A 17,570-nucleotide genomic window follows, 5' to 3' on the forward strand; every position below is an offset into this window, starting at 1 on the left:
CTCATAATTATACTGCATCCCCACCACTTAAGTACGAGGTATTCATTGAAAGAATGAATAAATGGCATCAATTCTCTGAAGACTTTAAATAGGCTTTTATATCTACTGCCTGGCAAACAAAAGTGGAAATGAATACCCCCCAAGGCAGGAAGTAAAGATTAAAAGGCAGTACCTGGTTTCTCTGCTCAGCAGCAGTCAGCTCCTGTTGCAGCAAGTCAACGACCTGAGCACGGCCCACCAAGGATTCTTCATGTTCCTCAAGCTTCCTTTGCAGCACCCTCAATTTCTGAGAAGAAAACATTTTAGACATAATATGCTAACAAATGAGTGCTTGTATTTGCTTATCTTTCAAAATGTCATGTAGATTTGTGTACTTAAATTTTGGGGTGTTGAAAATGACAGTTTAAAGAGTGGGAGACCAGCATGTCACGCTCCCCATCCAGCAGCAACGAAGACTCTCCAAAATGTCTTCTCCAGAGCATCAACAACAACCAGACCCAGACCCAAGCAAGTCCCTGAATTAGGGAGCCTCTTTAAAAATTAGAAAAAACAGTAACACATATCTGCCTTCAAAATCATACAGTTAATAACCTGTACCTAGATAGCACAGGTACATGTACATCTTACCCACCCAAGAGAACATTCTCTGCAGGCAAGAATCATTTCTCTTCTCCTAGTTTCATGCACTGGGCAGGCACTTGAAAAACACTTGTTGAATAAATAAAGCAATGATACACATATACAATTAGTATTCTACTTAATAATATGTTGTATTCTAAAACTTTATTTAGTAGTGCATTCTGAAAGATTGCTTAGAACTTAAAAGTTTCCATTCTAATTAACTCTAATTAATTTTCAATCTAATTAAACAGATCAAACATAAAGTATCACTGAAGTGCCTTTCAGTACCACACTGCACTACACACTAAGTGAAATTAAATACTTTGAGTTAGTAGATGGTGGACTCAAATACAATGAAGCCAATTTTCAAAATCTACTCAAATTTTTTAAAAAAAGAATTATTGATCTAATAAAAGACTTCATGGCTTCAAAATCATTCTTTTTCTTCTCTAATTTTTTGAATATTTAAAACTGACTTCATTGATTTGAAGCTTTGGGTTAGGTGTGTAATGCACAAAGGTAGCTATAATCAGAAAACTGAAGAGAACCCAATTTTTGACTACCACATAAATTCACCAACTAAACTCAGCTTTTGAGCACCAACAACCTGATTACAGGGGTAAAAGGCAAGAAAAGGATAAGAAAAAATAAATAATTTTTATGCAACAGAAGACAAGGACACGAAAGAGGCCAATAAGGAAAACACTAACACCAAGGGAAGAGCAGTGGGTAAGGGTAGGAAATTGGCTGTGATGGATTAAATATTAACCAAAATGACAGTCATTCTACCGAGTTTTAGCAACACACCTGTTGCATCTCTGTTTCCACATCTGCCTGGGTTACTAACTGAAGAAGCTCATCTTCATGAAGACGAACTTGTGTTTCAAAGCGGGCATCTTTCTCTCGGACCACCTGCTGCATGGAACTCAACTGAAGACACATACCAGAGAAACTATGCAAGTTACACTCCCCAAATATTGCACAAATAAAACTCACAGACTACTTTCCAAGACAGACACTGAGACTTGATAGTAGCTTTTTAAAGTGAAATTTTGATTGTCAAGGAGGAGGATGTTGGAAGAGAGGCTGGACAGTAACTACGAAATGCGAGAGAAAGCCTATTCAGAAGTTAGCCTAACATAAATTTTGATCAAAAATCATATGTTCATGGTTACTAGAAATGTTTTAAATATACAAGAAGTGTATTTTTTAAAGTTCTAAAAAGATTAAGATATTAAATACATAAGGTGAAGTTAAGTTAGATTTCTATTAAACCCTGGACACTTCTTGCTCATGGCTGAAAAGCTTTCAGTAAAATTATCATGCCCTATAAGTGAAAATTCAAACTAACGTATCATTTATTCAAGATTCTCTACAACTGGAAATACCAATCTATCTTTCTAGTCTTATTTTCAAAGAATTGCTTCTACCAAAGAACCTCGTGTGCTTCTAAATCCCCACCACCTCCCCAGACAGCTGTTTTCAGCTGTCATTACTTGCAGCCTTCTAGATCATGCTCATTTTTAACTGGCTCTGAACAGAATGAAATGGAAATAAATGGACTGATGGTGAGCTGCTCAGTATCAGTGCTTCTGTCTTGGTTTTAGGTTGTGCATGTGTGCATCTGCTTATTCATCTCCTTAAGATCTACAGTGGAGCATGCTGCTTAGCTGTTAGCTTTCCCATTTTGCATTGGTCCTTTACTGCTGATATCTCAGTTTCTGACACCTTGAATCAAACTTTGGCTCTCTTCTTTGGTAGGAGAAAAAAAATCCTCATAATGTTTTTATTATCTGGATTCTGACCTCACTAGGAATTTGGACTCTTGTGTTTCAAGTGTGTAGGCACTGGAGTCTTTCATTAGCCAAACATTTCTAACTCCTTTCCCATAAATGTTCCATATTCTTTTCCTTCTCTGCAGTTTTGCTCACACCGTTCTCCATCACTGAAATATCTCTCCCAGCTTGTCTGGAATATTATTTGGCTATCATGGTTTTGCCTAAATCCCAATTTTTCCATGTAATTTTCCTTAACTGTCATACTCACAGTAACCTCTTTCGCCTCCCAGAATATTTTGTTTGTATTGCTGCTTGCTTTGGCACTTATTCGGAAAGCCTTAAATTACGATGAATCTCTTAACACATTTACGTATCTTGGCTTTCCATATTTTAGCAACACATAGGCTAAAAACCATATTTTGTATTTCTTCACCCTGCACTGTATATATAGTGCTTATACATAAAAAGGACACAATAAAAAATAGATAAAAAATTTAAAAAGGACACAATAAAAGCTAATAGGTAAAACCAAGAATTTCAGGATATACAATTTTAACTGTATACACAGCAGTAGGCCAACCACAGAGAGAAGGCACCACTAATACTACAAATTATTAATAAAGTAAACACCTAATAGATAATTAGCTATGTACAAAGGTACTTCAGGGAAAAAAATCTTTCATGATTCATAAGCATTCCCCCACCGCCACCCCCCTCCCAAAAAAAAATTACAGTGCCTGTAATCCCAGCACTTTAGGAGGCCGAGGTGTGAGGATCACTTGAACTCAGCAGTGCAAGGCCTGCCTGGGCAACATAGTGAGAACCTGTCTCTTCAAAAAATGTAAAAAATTTAGCCAGATGTGGTGGCACATGCCTGTAGTCCCAGCTACTTGGGAGGCTGAGGTGAGTGAGAGGATGGCTTGAGCCTAGGAGATTGAGGCTGCAGAGAGCTATGATTGTACCACTTGTACTGTACTCCAGCTTGGGCAACAGAGTGAGACGCAATTTCAAAAATAAATATGTGGGAGTGGGTGGCCAACCAAGACACCTAGAAAAATAGAAAAAGTTGAGGATGCCAATCCAAATGGTCTGGTCTTGACAGATGAAAAAAATGTCACATACTGGTGCCATTTAACTAAAATCACATGACCTACACCACTTTCTCATTACAGGCTCACTAAGTAATCTAACTATAATTTATTTCCTATTAAGATAGATATTATTTTAGGGAAAGAATGAACCTAATTATTTTTATTTCTTTTGGTTTACTTATTGGTCTCTTTTGAACTCAGCATGAACCCATTCCTAAAAGACTGAATCTCTGTCTGCTATTAAAATTAAGTTTCTGGACATGCAGAACTAAGAAACAGTCATCAATTAGGCTATAGAAAATTCATCAAGGTAAATAACACATTGTGAGGTTTTCTGGTGTTCCCTAATGACACACTTACCTACCACACATCTCCTAATCTCTTCTACTACATATCCTTCTAATTTCTAGTGCAACACCCATGCTACTATACTTTTATCTACTAAGATTTTTTAAAGTGACTCACTGAATTGACTTGTGCATAATAACCCACTGGACTTCATGGCTCTTTATCCTAATTTTGTGAGGTCCCTACCTGTGCAGCTTGCTCTGCCTGTGTCTGGCTGAGCTGGGCTTGTAAAGTGCTAATGAGTTCTTCCTTCTCCTGGAGCTGTTGCTTCATCATTACAAATTCTTCCATCTCTGTAGAACTCTTATCAAACCGAAGACATACAAGGAAAAAAAATTATTTAAGCAAAAGAAATAGCATTATTAATTCTTTGACCTCCCTTTCTTGCTTGACCTAAATGCCTACCATATTTCTTTCTAGTTTCCATTGAACACAAAAGGAAATTGCATGCATTATCAAAATTTGATTTGTCAGAAGAAGACAGAAGCAGTAGTGGCAATTTTTCAATTTCTCTGATTCCTCACATAGAGAGACAGCACAAGATAGTAAAACCAAAAAAACCACAGATAACATTTACAGTAAAATTAGGCAGACCGTCCTAAAAACCCTAAAATATAAGCTAATAAGGACAAACCACCAAAACCCACAAGAACTACATTGTATTAGAGTCTTACATTGTGTAAGAAAAAGAAGGCAGCAAAGGAGTGAAATCTGACGGCTCTGAGAAAGGGACACCCCTAAACAGCCAATGTATTTATTTGCTGGAATGCACAGTTGGCCAATTTTAGAACAGTGGCAGGGCTTTGCCATTCCTTAATACTAGGTAAATGCAAGGGGTGCACAGTAAGAAGGACTAAAAGGGCGAGAGCAATCTAGGCCCCCTGAACTCTCAAAACTGACTCATCATGGCTCCCTTCTGAGACATGAACCTGTACTAAGAAGAAACTGCCAGGAGTGAAATAAAAATTACGCAGAAGAGGAATTAAAGAGACAGAAGAAAGAGGTCTACAAACATATTGCATAATTCAGTATCAACTAGCCACATGTGGATATAGAGGGCTTGAAATGGGTCTGATAGAAAAGAAATATTTTTAATTTTTAACATTATTTAATTTTAATTTGAAAACTGAAATATAGATTATTTTTCCATTAAGTACAACTTTGTTTTGGTATGACTATATTTCATCTTATCTGTTGCATCATTTAAGTTACTGTTGAGGTGTTGCACAAGCAACAAGTGTATATGCAGTTGGTAGCAGTGGGTTAATTCAGTTTAACTTTTTTCTAGACCCCTATATAACACTGTAATATGTTTATTTGTATACTTAATGCAGACAGCATTAGTAACAGTTGATACCAATTTAATCATAACTAATAATTAAATTGCAATATAAACATTTATTATAATTGAATTATTTTCCAAGTTCAAAAATAAATATAGACGCATTTCAAAATTTAAAATGAAGGCCTTCTATTGTTGTATAGTTGGTTCCTTTTCACTTCTAAGTAGTATTCCAGTGTGTGGATATACCACAGTTTAAATATTTCCCTATTGATGGGCATGTGAGTTGTTTCCAGTCTTTAATTATTACAAATAAACCTATTATTATTGGACAGTGCTGGCATAAACCAAAGTGAAGGGCAGAAGGAAGAAAGCCAGGAAATCTCAGAAATCCGGCTCCCATATCTTTGAACACAACACAAAAACAATAGAAAAAGGAAGTCTGTTAAGAAAAGCTTTCCTGAATCAAGTCTCCTTCCAAATAGAGGTTTAGGAAAATGAATTTGACACAAAAATAAGGAACAGAAAAGGATGAAGGTCATATCCCATTTAAGTTACTATTAAAAAAATGGAGTAGCCCCCACTAGCAAGAGGACCCTCACCAGATGCAGCCTCTCACCCTTGGTCTTCTCAGCCTCCACAACTTCTTATAAATTACCCAGTTTCAGGTATTCTGTTACAAGCAAGAGAAAACGGACTAAAAAGGAAAATTGGTATTGACAAGTGGGGTCATTGTTGATAATGATTATTTGAAAATGTGGAAGCAGTTTTGGAACTGGGTAATGGGCAGAGGCTGGAAGAATTCTAAGGAACTAGCTAAAAAAAAAAAAAAAAAGCCTAGATTCTGATAAGGGCTTAGAAGATAAGACAACTACAGAAAGCTTAGCACTCCTTGGAGATTGGTTAAGTGGTTGTGACAACAATGCTGATAGAAATATAAATAGTAAAGCCCATTCTGGTGAGGTTTCAGACAGAAACGAGGAAAGAAGTATCAGAAACTAGAGTAAAAGCCCATCCTTGTTATAAATTAGCGATGAACTTGGCTGAACTTGTCCAGTTTTTGTATGGCCAAGAACTTTGTAGAAGGCTGAGCTTGAGAGTGATGAACTAGGGTATATGGCAGGAGAAAATTTTAAGCAGCAAACTGCTTGGGCTGCTATGTGGTTACTTCTATCTGCTTACAGTGAACAGAGAAAACGAAAACAGAGCAAAAAAAAAAAAATTGGAAAATTTGCAACCTGGCCATGTGGTAAAGAATGGAAGAAGATTTCAGGACGGGAATCCAAGAATGCACAGCCACCACTTGCTAAAGAAATTAACATGGCTAAAAGGGAGCCAGTTACTAATAGTCAAGACAATGGGAAAAGGCCCTAAAGGCATTTCAGAATGCATTTTAGAAATCTTTAAGGCTGCCCCAACAGCCCCCATCACAGGCCCAAAGCCCTAAGAGGACAGAATGGTTTCTGCGAGTAGGCCCTGAGACACCACTGCTCTGTGCCACTTCAGGACACTGCTCCTTGCAGCCCAGCTGTTCTGGTTAGTGCAAAGCAGCCTCAGGTACGGCTCATGCCACAGCTCAAAAGGTACGAGTTGTAAAACTTGGTAACATACACATGGTGCTAATTCTGCAGGCTCACAGAAAGCAAGAGCTGTGGAGGCTTGGTAGTCTCCACTCACATGTCAAAGGATGTCATCAATAGCCAGGGGGCTCAGGCAGAGGCTTGTCTCGGGGCAGAACCACCACAGAGAGCCCCACTAGAGCAATGCCAAGGGGAAATGAGGGGTTGGAATTGCCCTGCAGAGTCCCCACTAGAGTAATGCCTAGTGGAACCATGGTGTGGGACTACCACTGCCATACTAGAACTATAGAGCTACCAGTGTGCAATGCAAAGTCAGCCTAGGAGAGCTGGCTGGACTAAGCCCAGCAAAGCCATAGGGACAGAACTGCCTGAGGTCTTGGGGACTCAACCCCTGTACCTGCAGAGGATGCTGAAAATGGAGTAAAAGAAGATTATTCTGGAATTTTAAGGCCTAATATCTACTCTCTTGGTTTTCAAACTTGCTTGGGGTCTGTTACTCTCTTTCTTCTTGCCTAGTTCTCCCTTTTAGAATGAGAATGTGAACCCTATGCTTGTCCTACCACTGTATCTTGGAGGAAAATGATGTGTTTTTATTTCACAGGCTCACAGATGAACTGGTGCAGGAATGAGCTAAGACTTTGGGGCTGCAGGGATGCAATTAATGTATTTGTATGTGAGAAGAATATGGGTTTTGGAGGGCCAAGGGTGGAAGGCTATGGTGTGAATGTCCCCTCCAAAACTCATGTTGAAACTGAATCCCCAGTGTGACAAGAGGCCTTTAAGAAAGGACTGGTTCAGGAGGTCTCTGAACATAGGAATGGATTAACACATTCATAGATTAATGGATTAATGGGTTGTCATAGAAGGGGAACTGGTAGCTTTATAAGAAGAAGAGAGACCTGCGCTGGCAAATTGGCACACTCAGCCCCCTCACTATGTGATGACTTGCGCTGCCTTGGGACACCACTGAGAGCCCTATCAGCAAGAAGACCCTCACCAGATGCAGTCCCTCAACTTTAGACTTCTCAGCCTCCATAAATGTGAGAAATAAATTCTTTTATTTAAATTAAATTATATTTCTGTTATTATAAATTAAAAACAAAACTAAGGAGCAGAATGATATGATTATAGGTGATAAAAGCATACCAGAGGCACACTAAAATAAAAAAAAAATCAAAATTGCAATCTATTTCAAAAAGTTTTTAAAAATTAAGAAAATTATACAGGCCAGGTATGGTGGCTCACACCTGTAATCCCAGCACTTTGGGAGGCCCAGGCAGGTGGATCACTTGAGGTCAGGAGTTCCAGACCAGCCTAGCTAACATGGTGAAACCCCATTTCTACTAAAAATACAAAAAATTAGCCAGGCATGGTGGTGCATGCTCGTAATCCCAGCTACTCGGGAGGCTAAGGCAGGAGAATTGCTTGAACCTGGCAAGCAGAGGTTGCAGAGAGCTGAGATTGTGCTGCTCCACTCCAGCCTGGGCAACAGAGTGAGACCCTGTCTCAAAAAAAAAAAAAAAAAGGAAAAGAAAAAAAATTATACAGAGATGAGAGAAAAACATAAATCAGATTTAGAAAAATCAGAAATGAGGTGACTGAACTCATGAAAAATCCAATAGAAAAGAAAAAATCATTGCAGTATAGAAGATAAAAAAAAACAGAAGAAACACAAAAATAAACAAAAAATAGAATGCCTAAAGTGAAATAAAACAACAAACAGAAAAACAAACTTAAAATGTGTGAAACCATATACTGAAAGAGTATATTGGGTATCTATGAATAACAACTAAAAATGACAAACACCAATGCATATTCTAATAAAATTACCAGACAAGAAGAAACGAAGAAAAGGAGACTGATATATACATAGATAAATGCCCATTGTGCATCTAGAAAAATGTATTTGTCACATAATAATCCATTGGTTTTAGTGATTCGTTAACCTAATGATTATGAAGTAACTTCCATCCCTACCTGTGCAGCTTGTTCTGCCTGTGCCTGAGTAAGCTGGGCTTGCAAAGTGCTGATTAGTTCCTCCTTCTCCTGGAGCTTATGTTTTATCTTTTCTACTTCCATCTCTTCCTCTGTAGAACTCTTGTCATGCTGAAAATGCAGGAGATAAAGTCATTATTTAAAAGAATTACAATTAATATACATTTGATATTTTTTTCTAATTTTTCATTTACAACCATTTAGTTATAATTTTATTAAACTGATGGGAGCAAGAAAAACCAGCTGATCTAACAAATAAGAAATCTTAGGGTTGTCCAGTTTTTGTATGGCCAAGCAGTTCCTGTTAGACCTACCCTCCCTCACACAATAGCTATAAACTGTGAAATATATATATATAATTTTTTTTTCCCCCCACACCAAGCATGTGAACCCAAAACTGTGGACAACATAGAAAACAGCTATCTGCAAATACTGCAGAGCAACCAAAAGCAGGAAGATACTAGAGGGGATGTGATAATTGGAAGAAATGGTACTGAGTTTCCCATTTTGACAGCTTTTATTCTGAGGGCAAAACCAGTCAGTGCCATGCAGGACTAAACCTTATTAGAAAACCCGAAGTCTTGTTGCCTTGAAAAATCAAGGAGAGAGCTCAGGAAACTATAGCTGTTGTTAAGTGAGAAGCAAAACATCAGAAAAGAGCCAGTGAGGGGAAATCCAAATTTTTCAATAATCTATTTTTTTTTCCAAAAGCTCTCCCTTAGACTGAGATTCTGCCTCTCTGTAAATTTAGTCCCTCCCAACCCCCTAAACAAAGCTATTTCTGCTTACTGGAATTACAAAGAATACTTTTATACTTTCACATAAGTCAGTCAAGCACCTGAGGACTGTTGTCATTTCTTCAACTATACTTTCCACAGAATACCTAGCTCTGTATTGGAGTATATAATAGTTAAAGGGTTGCTGTGACTGATTGCTGAAACTTAGAAATCATTTCTTTAACAGAGGAAGAAAATGAGCTCTAAGACATTACTGCTTTAAGGTCTCAGCTAAAAATTAAATTAAAAAGCAGAGTATAAAATGGATAATTTAAAAATCTGACATCATAGCTGAAGAGAAGCTGGAGGGAACAAAGCAGTATGAGGAGAGAGGTTGGTGCTACCACAGTGAGGGGAAGAGAACTGATAGAGGAAAAACCAAAAGGAAAAGAAGGATCAAGGTGAAATTATTTGAGAATATTGAGAAAAGCTTTTAAAATAAGCTTCAAGAAGTTAAATAAGGTTATCAATTCAGGGAAAGTAATGTTCTCTGAACATTAGCCCCTGAGAGGAAAGACTAAGTAGGAACTGGGTCACTAACTAGCGATCCCAAGGGTTATGCCTAGAAAACTGATTAAAATCTCATTTCCCAAGAACTAAGGATGCTAGCAGGTCAAAGAGTAAAACAAAATGAAACTAAAAAAATAAAAGATTTCTTACACACGGTGAAGTCTAGGCTCACTCTGTAACTACAGTATGCATGTGATATGCCTGCCTCCATATAATCTGTACCAAACTCTCCACAAAACTGAAGTTTCTTGTTCTCTAAAGAGCTGACTGAATGTGAATATGTGGAGTTCAACCACAGAGGAAAGATAATGAAAATTTGAGTATTGGGACAATATTCCTCACAGGGCAGTACTTTCCTTACTCCTCCTCTGTATCTCCAACCTTAAACTGCTTTGTTGGCTGCAGTCATAAACCTAGAGAGCCTCCCTTTTAGAGAGTCCAAGGTAATTCAGCTGATTCAGCCCACATGCATGAAGCTTTAATCCACCACTATGTGACTATATGAGGACACAGAATATTCTGTGTTAAGTCATTGAATTAAAAAATCTCAGAGCTGGATGAAACCTTAGAGATAATCTAGTTTAATCTTCTAATCAATGATGAAACTCCTCCAAAAAGTATGTTTCCTTCCTCTCTAAATGCCTCACTTCAGTACTTATTTCTTCCTGTAAGCCTTTTTTAATCCCTGAAAGTCTAGGTCACAACTGGCATTTCATATCCATGTTTTCTGTAGGCCTTTCATTCTCTCTGTGTGTGGCCTACAGTCCAGCTGAACTATAAGCTCTATAAGAAAAAAACAACAACATTATTTAGTGCTGTATCATTTTAGCATCCTAAATGTTTGTGATTGGTAAAGATCTGCTGTATTGCTAGGCTTTTTCAACTTAGGAAATATACACTATACCCAGTCACCATACCTTGGAAAGTTGCTCCTCCGACTGAGGTTCTGTAGGCAGAACAGTCCCTCCTTGTGCTTTCATTTCTTCTATGTGTTTATTCAAAGAAGTTAATTTGGCCTTCGCATGAAGTTTTAGTTTTTTAATTTTGTTATCAGCAGCTTTTCTTTCTTCCTGCCCAAAAATGATGGTAAATACATAAATGTTTATTCACCTCTTATCTAGCACATACTAAAAGTTATTTTTATTATTATTACTTTTAGAGACAGGGTCTCTCTCTGTCACCAGGGCTGGAGTGCAGTGGCGCAATCACAACTCACTGCAGCCTCTAACTCCTAGGCTCAAGTGATCCTCCTATCTCAGCCTCCAGAGTAGCTGGGACTACAGGTGCCCACTACCATGCCCAGCTAATTTTTTTTTAATTTTTTTTTGTGGAGACAGGGTCTCACTACGTTGCCCAGGCTGATCTCAAACTCCTGGCCTCAAGAAATCCTCCCATCTCAGCCTCCCAAAATGCTGGGATTACAGGTGTGAGCTACCACGCCCCACCCAAAAGTTATTTTCAGTAGGCATAAGGTTACAGTACTAGAGAGATAATCAGATTCCCTCATAATCTAAGTGGAGACAAAAATCAAAGTGAGTAGTGTATCATCTGTCCTTTATCAAATGCTCCACAAGAAAGGATAAAAACAATAGTACCTGTAGAGCTTCATCTTTCTGCTGCAGTTGAACATCTTTCTGTCTAATAATATCTTTTAGCTCCACCACCAATTGCTCTGCATAAGCCAGGCGCTCCTGAACATCTTCTTGTGTAGTATTATTAAATTCCATGTCAGATTCTTGGTGTAATTCCTAATATTTAGGAAAAAAGTTGCCAGTGCACCAGGAAAAGGTATTAGCTTCCCAATAGGAGTTTCTTCATTCCAACTTTTTATGTTTTGCCCAATTCATATTCTTGTTAAGAATCTAACTCTGATCCAATAATAATCATTATCATAGCCATTACAATATATTAAGTATTTTATAAATGTTAAGCATTTTACAAACATTATCCCATTTAAGGTATTATTATCCTAATTTTACCAAAGAGAAAAATAAAGGAAAGCAAAAATCATAAACCAGTAAGGGTAAAAGGCCAAAAGTTAAAATTAAGAGAGTAGTTAAGTAAAACTCTCTTAACCACTAAGCATTACTTCTTGTCTTTTCAGAAAACCAAGGACTTTTATTAATTCCTTACGTGGACTTCAGATAACATAATACATACTGCCAATTTGTGTCATCTTAAAAAAAAAAAAGAAAATACAATACAAACCATAGGAGAAGTGGTAAATGAAATTATAAAGCAAACAGATATTCTGAAACTCAAAAGGTGTTCCAGTTTCCTCATTTGTCACTTAGACCTTTCCTGTGGAACAGGAAAAGCCAAGGATGAGAACAAAGGACTTAAAACAATCTGGCACTAAACAAGGCCCAGGGAGAAAAACGAGAAAGCCCTTTCAAATTGTATCCAGGACTTGTTTCCCATCACTGTGGCTTTTAAGCTAAAAACTTACAAGAGAAGGATCACTTATAAAATTTCAATATTTTTCTTAATCCTCGCTTCACCTAGTACCAGGGAGGCTTCTCATACCCTTCTATCTCAAATTATTTTCCTTAGAAGAACACAGAACATATGTCTTACCAGTTTAAATTAGAACAGAACTACTCACGGGGTCTAAGGGAGCCCTCATATTCTGATCAGTGTCATCATCTCCTGATAATTCATGCAAAACAACATTTGCTAATCCTGATAATCGGCTCAGCATTTCTGTAAAAAAAGAAGGGGGGAAAAAAACTAAGAATCAGCAAAATGAACATGGGCTTCTCCTATATTGATAACCATATCATCCGTGAATGAAAAAAGAATACTGTACAGGTGATTTGTATTAGACACAGTCTGCAGCACAATGACATCTTCAAAAAGGCATTTGAGTACTTACAGTGTAGTCACACACTGTTCTTTTCAGTGGCAATTGTATAGAGGTTATCACCATCACTAACATCATTTCTAAAATAAAATATAAGTACCTAATCGTTAAACATTAATACAATGTTAAATACAAATTTATACTTGTTAAATACACCTTAAAGGTAATTTTTATCTTTAATGCCCTTCTTTCATAGTAGTTTCACTTACAAACATGAATTTCTTTTTTCTTTTCTTTTCTTTTTTTTTTTTGAGACAGGTTCTTGCTCTGTCACGCAGGCTGGAGGTACAGGGACACAATCTCAGCTCACTGCAACCTCTGCTTCCTGGGCTCAAGCGATCCTCCCACCTCAGCCTTTTGAGTAGCTGAGACTACAGGCACATGCCCAAACATGAATGTCTTACTCTTTTTTCCTCTGCCAGACTGTTATTCTCTCCCACTTGTTCAAATAAACTCCATGATACTGCAACATTTTTCTTTTTATGTGCCCTATGAACCCCATTCTTTCAGAAAGTTTTCTTGATAAACCATGTGGCTTTGCTAAAATTTAAACATAAACTTTGTTCAAAATGTACAGCATTAAATGCATATATTAGAAAAGGAGGAACGACAGAAATCAGTAACCTACGATTCTTCTATAGAAAATTAGAAAAAGAAGAACAAATTACAGCCAGTGTAAGCACAAAAATAAAAATAAAAATCAGAGTAGAAATTAATAAAAATAGAAAAATAGAGAATATCAACAAAACCAAAAGTTGATTATCTGAAAAGATCAATAAAATTGATAAAACTCTAGTCAAGATGACCAAGAAAAAAATAGAGAAGACACAAATTACTGGCATCATAAATGAAAGAGGAAACATCATTAATGATCTAACATACATTAAAAGATAATAAACACTACAAATAGCCCTATACTTTAAAATTCATCAATGTAGATAAAATGGGTCAGTTCACTGAAAGATTCAAGCTACCAAAAGCTCAAGAAGAAATAGAGAACCTGAATATAAATGAGTATATGTGTGTGGGTGCATGTGTGTACAGACACACACACATATATATATATATATATATACACACACACACATAAATATGAAATTGAATTCATACATTAAAAACCTTCTAAAAAAGGAAAACTCCAGATCTTCATTAGTAGGTAACAACAAACATTTAAGGAATAATATCAATTTTATATAATCTATGCCAGAAGATAGAAAAGGAGGGAACACCTTCTAACTTATTTTACCAGACCAGCATTGCCCTAATACTAAAAGCAGACAAAGATATTACAAGAAAACTATAGACCAATGTTCCTCATGGTCACAGTCAACAAAATATTCAAAATACTCCATAAAATATTAGCTAATTAAATCCAGTAATATATAAAAAGATAATACATCACAACCAAGTGGGGTTCAAGAAATGTCATGTAAATTCATAGTATGAAAATCAATGTAATTCACCATATTAATAGACTAAATAAGGAAAACCACATAATATCAATAGACTGAGAAAAAGCATTTGACACATTTCAATATCTATTCATGATTATGAATTCATAATGAGAATAATTCATCCTCAGCAAACTAAGAAGTAAATTTCCTTAACTTAATAAAAGGCATCTTTAAAAAACTTACAGCCAACATTATAATTAATCGTGAGAAACTGAATGTTCTCACCATATGAGAAACAAGGCAAAGATGTTATCTCTTACTACTTCTATCTAACTCTATACTGGAAGTCCCAGCCAATGCAACAAGCAAGAAAAAGAAAAGAAATACAAATTGGAAAGGAAGAAATAAAACTGTCTCAACTAGCAAAATGATTGTCCATGTAGACTTTCCTTAAAAAACAACTCCTAGAATAAGTGAATTTAGCAAGGTTGCAGGATACAAAGTCACTATATAAAAGTCAACTGCAGGCCAGGTGCAGTGGCTCACGCCTGTAATCCCAGCACTTTGGGAGGCTGAGGCCGGCGGATCACGAGGTCAGGAGATCGACACCATCTTGGCTAACACTGTGAAACCCCAACTCTACTAAAAATACAAAAAATTAGCCGGGTGTGGTGGTGGGTGCCTGTAGTCCCAGCTACTCTAGAGGCTGAGGCAGGAGAATGGTGTGAACCCAGGAGATGGAGCTTACAGTGAGCCTAGATTGCTCCGTCTCAAAAAAATAAATAAATAAATAAATAAAAGTCAACTGCATTCCCATTACAACGAACAAGAGGAATTTGAAACCAATAAGAATACCATTTACAACAGCACTGAATAAACAGAGCAGGACTTGGGTAGACAGCTAACAAAATATGTGCAGAATTTGCTGAATGCTGAAAACTATTGAAAAACTGAGGAAGACATAAAAAATCTAAATAAATGTAGAAATAAAACATATACATGCATTTGAACTCTATAATGTTAAAGTATCAATTCTCCCCACTTTGATCTATAAAATTAGTGCAATTCCAAACTTAATCCCAGCAAGCTTTTAGTAAACATCAAAAAGCTGACTCTAAAACATATGAAAAGGCAAGGAGTGTGGAAATTATTCACTACAATTACAAGACAGGGCAGCACTGGTGAAAGTATAGACACACAGATCAATGGAACAAAATGGAGAGCCTAGAAATAGACATATACAAATCGAGTCAATTGATTTTTAACAAAGGTACAAATGCAATTAAGTAGAGAAAGGACAATCTTTTCAATAAATGGTTACGGAACAATTGGACATCTGCAAAAGAGTGAACCTTGACATACAACTCACACCTTATACAAAGCATATCTCAAGATGGATCAGAGACCTAAACTTAAATTGTAAAGGTTTTAGAAATAAACACAGGAGAACATTTTTGTGATGCTGAATTTGGCAATGAGCTTTTCTACATCAAAAAAGCACAATACATTATAAAAAACATTGATTAAAAATTTATCAAAACATAACAACTTTTGCTCTGTGAAGACAATGTTAAGAAAACGAAAAGACAAGTCATTGAAGCCGGGCGTGGTGGCTCACACCTGTAATCCCAGCACTTTGGGAGGCTGAGGCAAGCAGATCAGTTGAGGCCAGGAGTTCAAGACCAGCCTGGCCAACATGGCAAAACCCCACCTCTACTAAAAATACAAAAATAAGCTGGGCGTGATGGCGCATGCCTGTAGTCCCAGCTACTCAGGAGGCTGAGGCACAAGAATCGCTTGAACCTGGAAGGCAGGGATTGCAGTGAGCTGAGATCATGCCACTGTACTCCAGCCTGGGCAACAGAGCAAGACTCTGTCTCGAAAAAAAAAAAAAAAAAGACAAGTCATAGATTAGGAGAAAATATTTGCAAATAGCATATCCAGTAAATAACTTGTATCCAGAATCTAAAACAATAAAAATATCTTAAAACTCAACATCAATAAAGTAAAACACCTGATAAAGAAATGTGCAAGAGACATGAATAGATACTTCACCAAAGAAGATAGATGGATGGTAAATAAATATGTGAAAAGATGCTTAAGTTAATCTGGCATTAGGAAAACACTCTTTAAAAGCAAAATGAAATACCACTACCTACCTAATAGAATTGCTAAAATATGTATTTTTTCATGCTGGCAGGGATATAGAGTAACATGAACTTTCAATGCCTGCAGATTAGAATACAAAATGGTACAGCTACTTTGGAAAACTGTTTGACAGTTTTCTTTAAAAGTTAAATGTACATTTACCAATCCCACTCCTAGGCATCTAACCAAGTTTATAGTAGGTTTACTCATAATCACAGATTCTGAAAATAGCCAAGATATCCTTCAACAAGTGAATGAATAACAAACTGTAGCACATCCGAACAATGGAATACTACTCAGCAAAAGAATGAACAATTGATTCACACAATACTTAAACCTAAAATGCCTTTTGCTACATGGAATAAGCTAAACATTAAAAGATACACATCATATTATTCTATTTATGTAACATTTTGAACAAGTCCAAAATTAACCCACACAAATATAGTTGTCAGGGCTTGAGGGAAGGAGATGTGGCTGAATATAAAAGAGCAACACAAGGGAATTTTTAAGGTGAAGGAACTGTTCTGTATGATCTTGAAGTAGTAAATTCATAACCATATGCATTTGTCAAAACTCACTGAACTGTACATTCCAAAGAGCAAACTTAATTGTATACAATTTTTTTAAAACTTCAGCCAGGATGTCAGGCGTTCCAAAAATGGAATGCAGACTGTGACAAATAGATCTAACTATATTGTAAATATATGATATAACCTCACTAAAGGAGATGGGGCTAACCTAAGAAACAAAAATGGTGTTTTGACTGGGTACTATAAGGATAAAGACAGAAAGAACTGACATAAACACTGTACTCTAGTTGGTATATTTTTCTCACAGTGGTATGGGTTAGCAATTCTGAAACTACTTCATTGTACACTAGGTTTAAATGAGTAAGTAAATTGTAGATAATGAGATTCAGGTTTTTTACTATCAGTGAAAGAAGTTACAAATAAGGCAAGAAGGCTAGGATAAACCCCATGATACTGGATTAGAGTCAGAGATATCAGTATGAACTCATGTTTATTTTAATATATATATAAATAGATAAATGCAGAAATAAGTATAGATATGTATGCATTATAATTAATCAGTTATTACAGAGACATATATATTCTAGCCATGTCCACTGAAAAGTCCTAGAAACAGTAACACCTCAGTAGCAATGAGCGCATCCAGCATCC

At 36.6% G+C, this 17,570-nt stretch overlaps 1 protein-coding gene across 19 annotated transcripts in view; it reads right to left on the reverse strand.

Annotated features, from left to right (window-relative positions):
• Positions 1 to 17,570, reverse strand: part of GOLGB1 (golgin B1) — a 97,962-nt gene that overhangs the window by 67,341 nt on the left and 13,051 nt on the right. For 3 of the 19 annotated variants that reach the window (XM_055259030.2, XM_055259031.2, XM_055259032.2), the window contains exons 2-8: positions 12,587 to 12,684; positions 11,577 to 11,729; positions 10,899 to 11,051; positions 8,678 to 8,806; positions 4,025 to 4,141; positions 1,429 to 1,551; positions 173 to 286 (exon numbers count right to left, since the gene is read on the reverse strand). In XM_055259030.2, the coding sequence (XP_055115005.1) occupies positions 173 to 286; positions 1,429 to 1,551; positions 4,025 to 4,141; positions 8,678 to 8,806; positions 10,899 to 11,051; positions 11,577 to 11,729; positions 12,587 to 12,682 (885 nt within the window). In that variant the 5' untranslated portion in view covers positions 12,683 to 12,684. Of the gene's footprint in view, positions 1 to 172; positions 287 to 1,428; positions 1,552 to 4,024; positions 4,142 to 8,677; positions 8,807 to 10,898; positions 11,052 to 11,576; positions 11,730 to 12,558; positions 12,687 to 13,053; positions 14,130 to 17,570 lie in introns of those variants that run through there. The other 16 variants (XM_055259034.2, XM_063630133.1, XM_063630135.1 and 13 more) reach the window with 9 other exon arrangements.

Source organism: Symphalangus syndactylus, chromosome 21 (assembly GCF_028878055.3).
Source record: "Symphalangus syndactylus isolate Jambi chromosome 21, NHGRI_mSymSyn1-v2.1_pri, whole genome shotgun sequence".
Taxonomy (NCBI): domain Eukaryota; kingdom Metazoa; phylum Chordata; class Mammalia; order Primates; family Hylobatidae; genus Symphalangus; species Symphalangus syndactylus.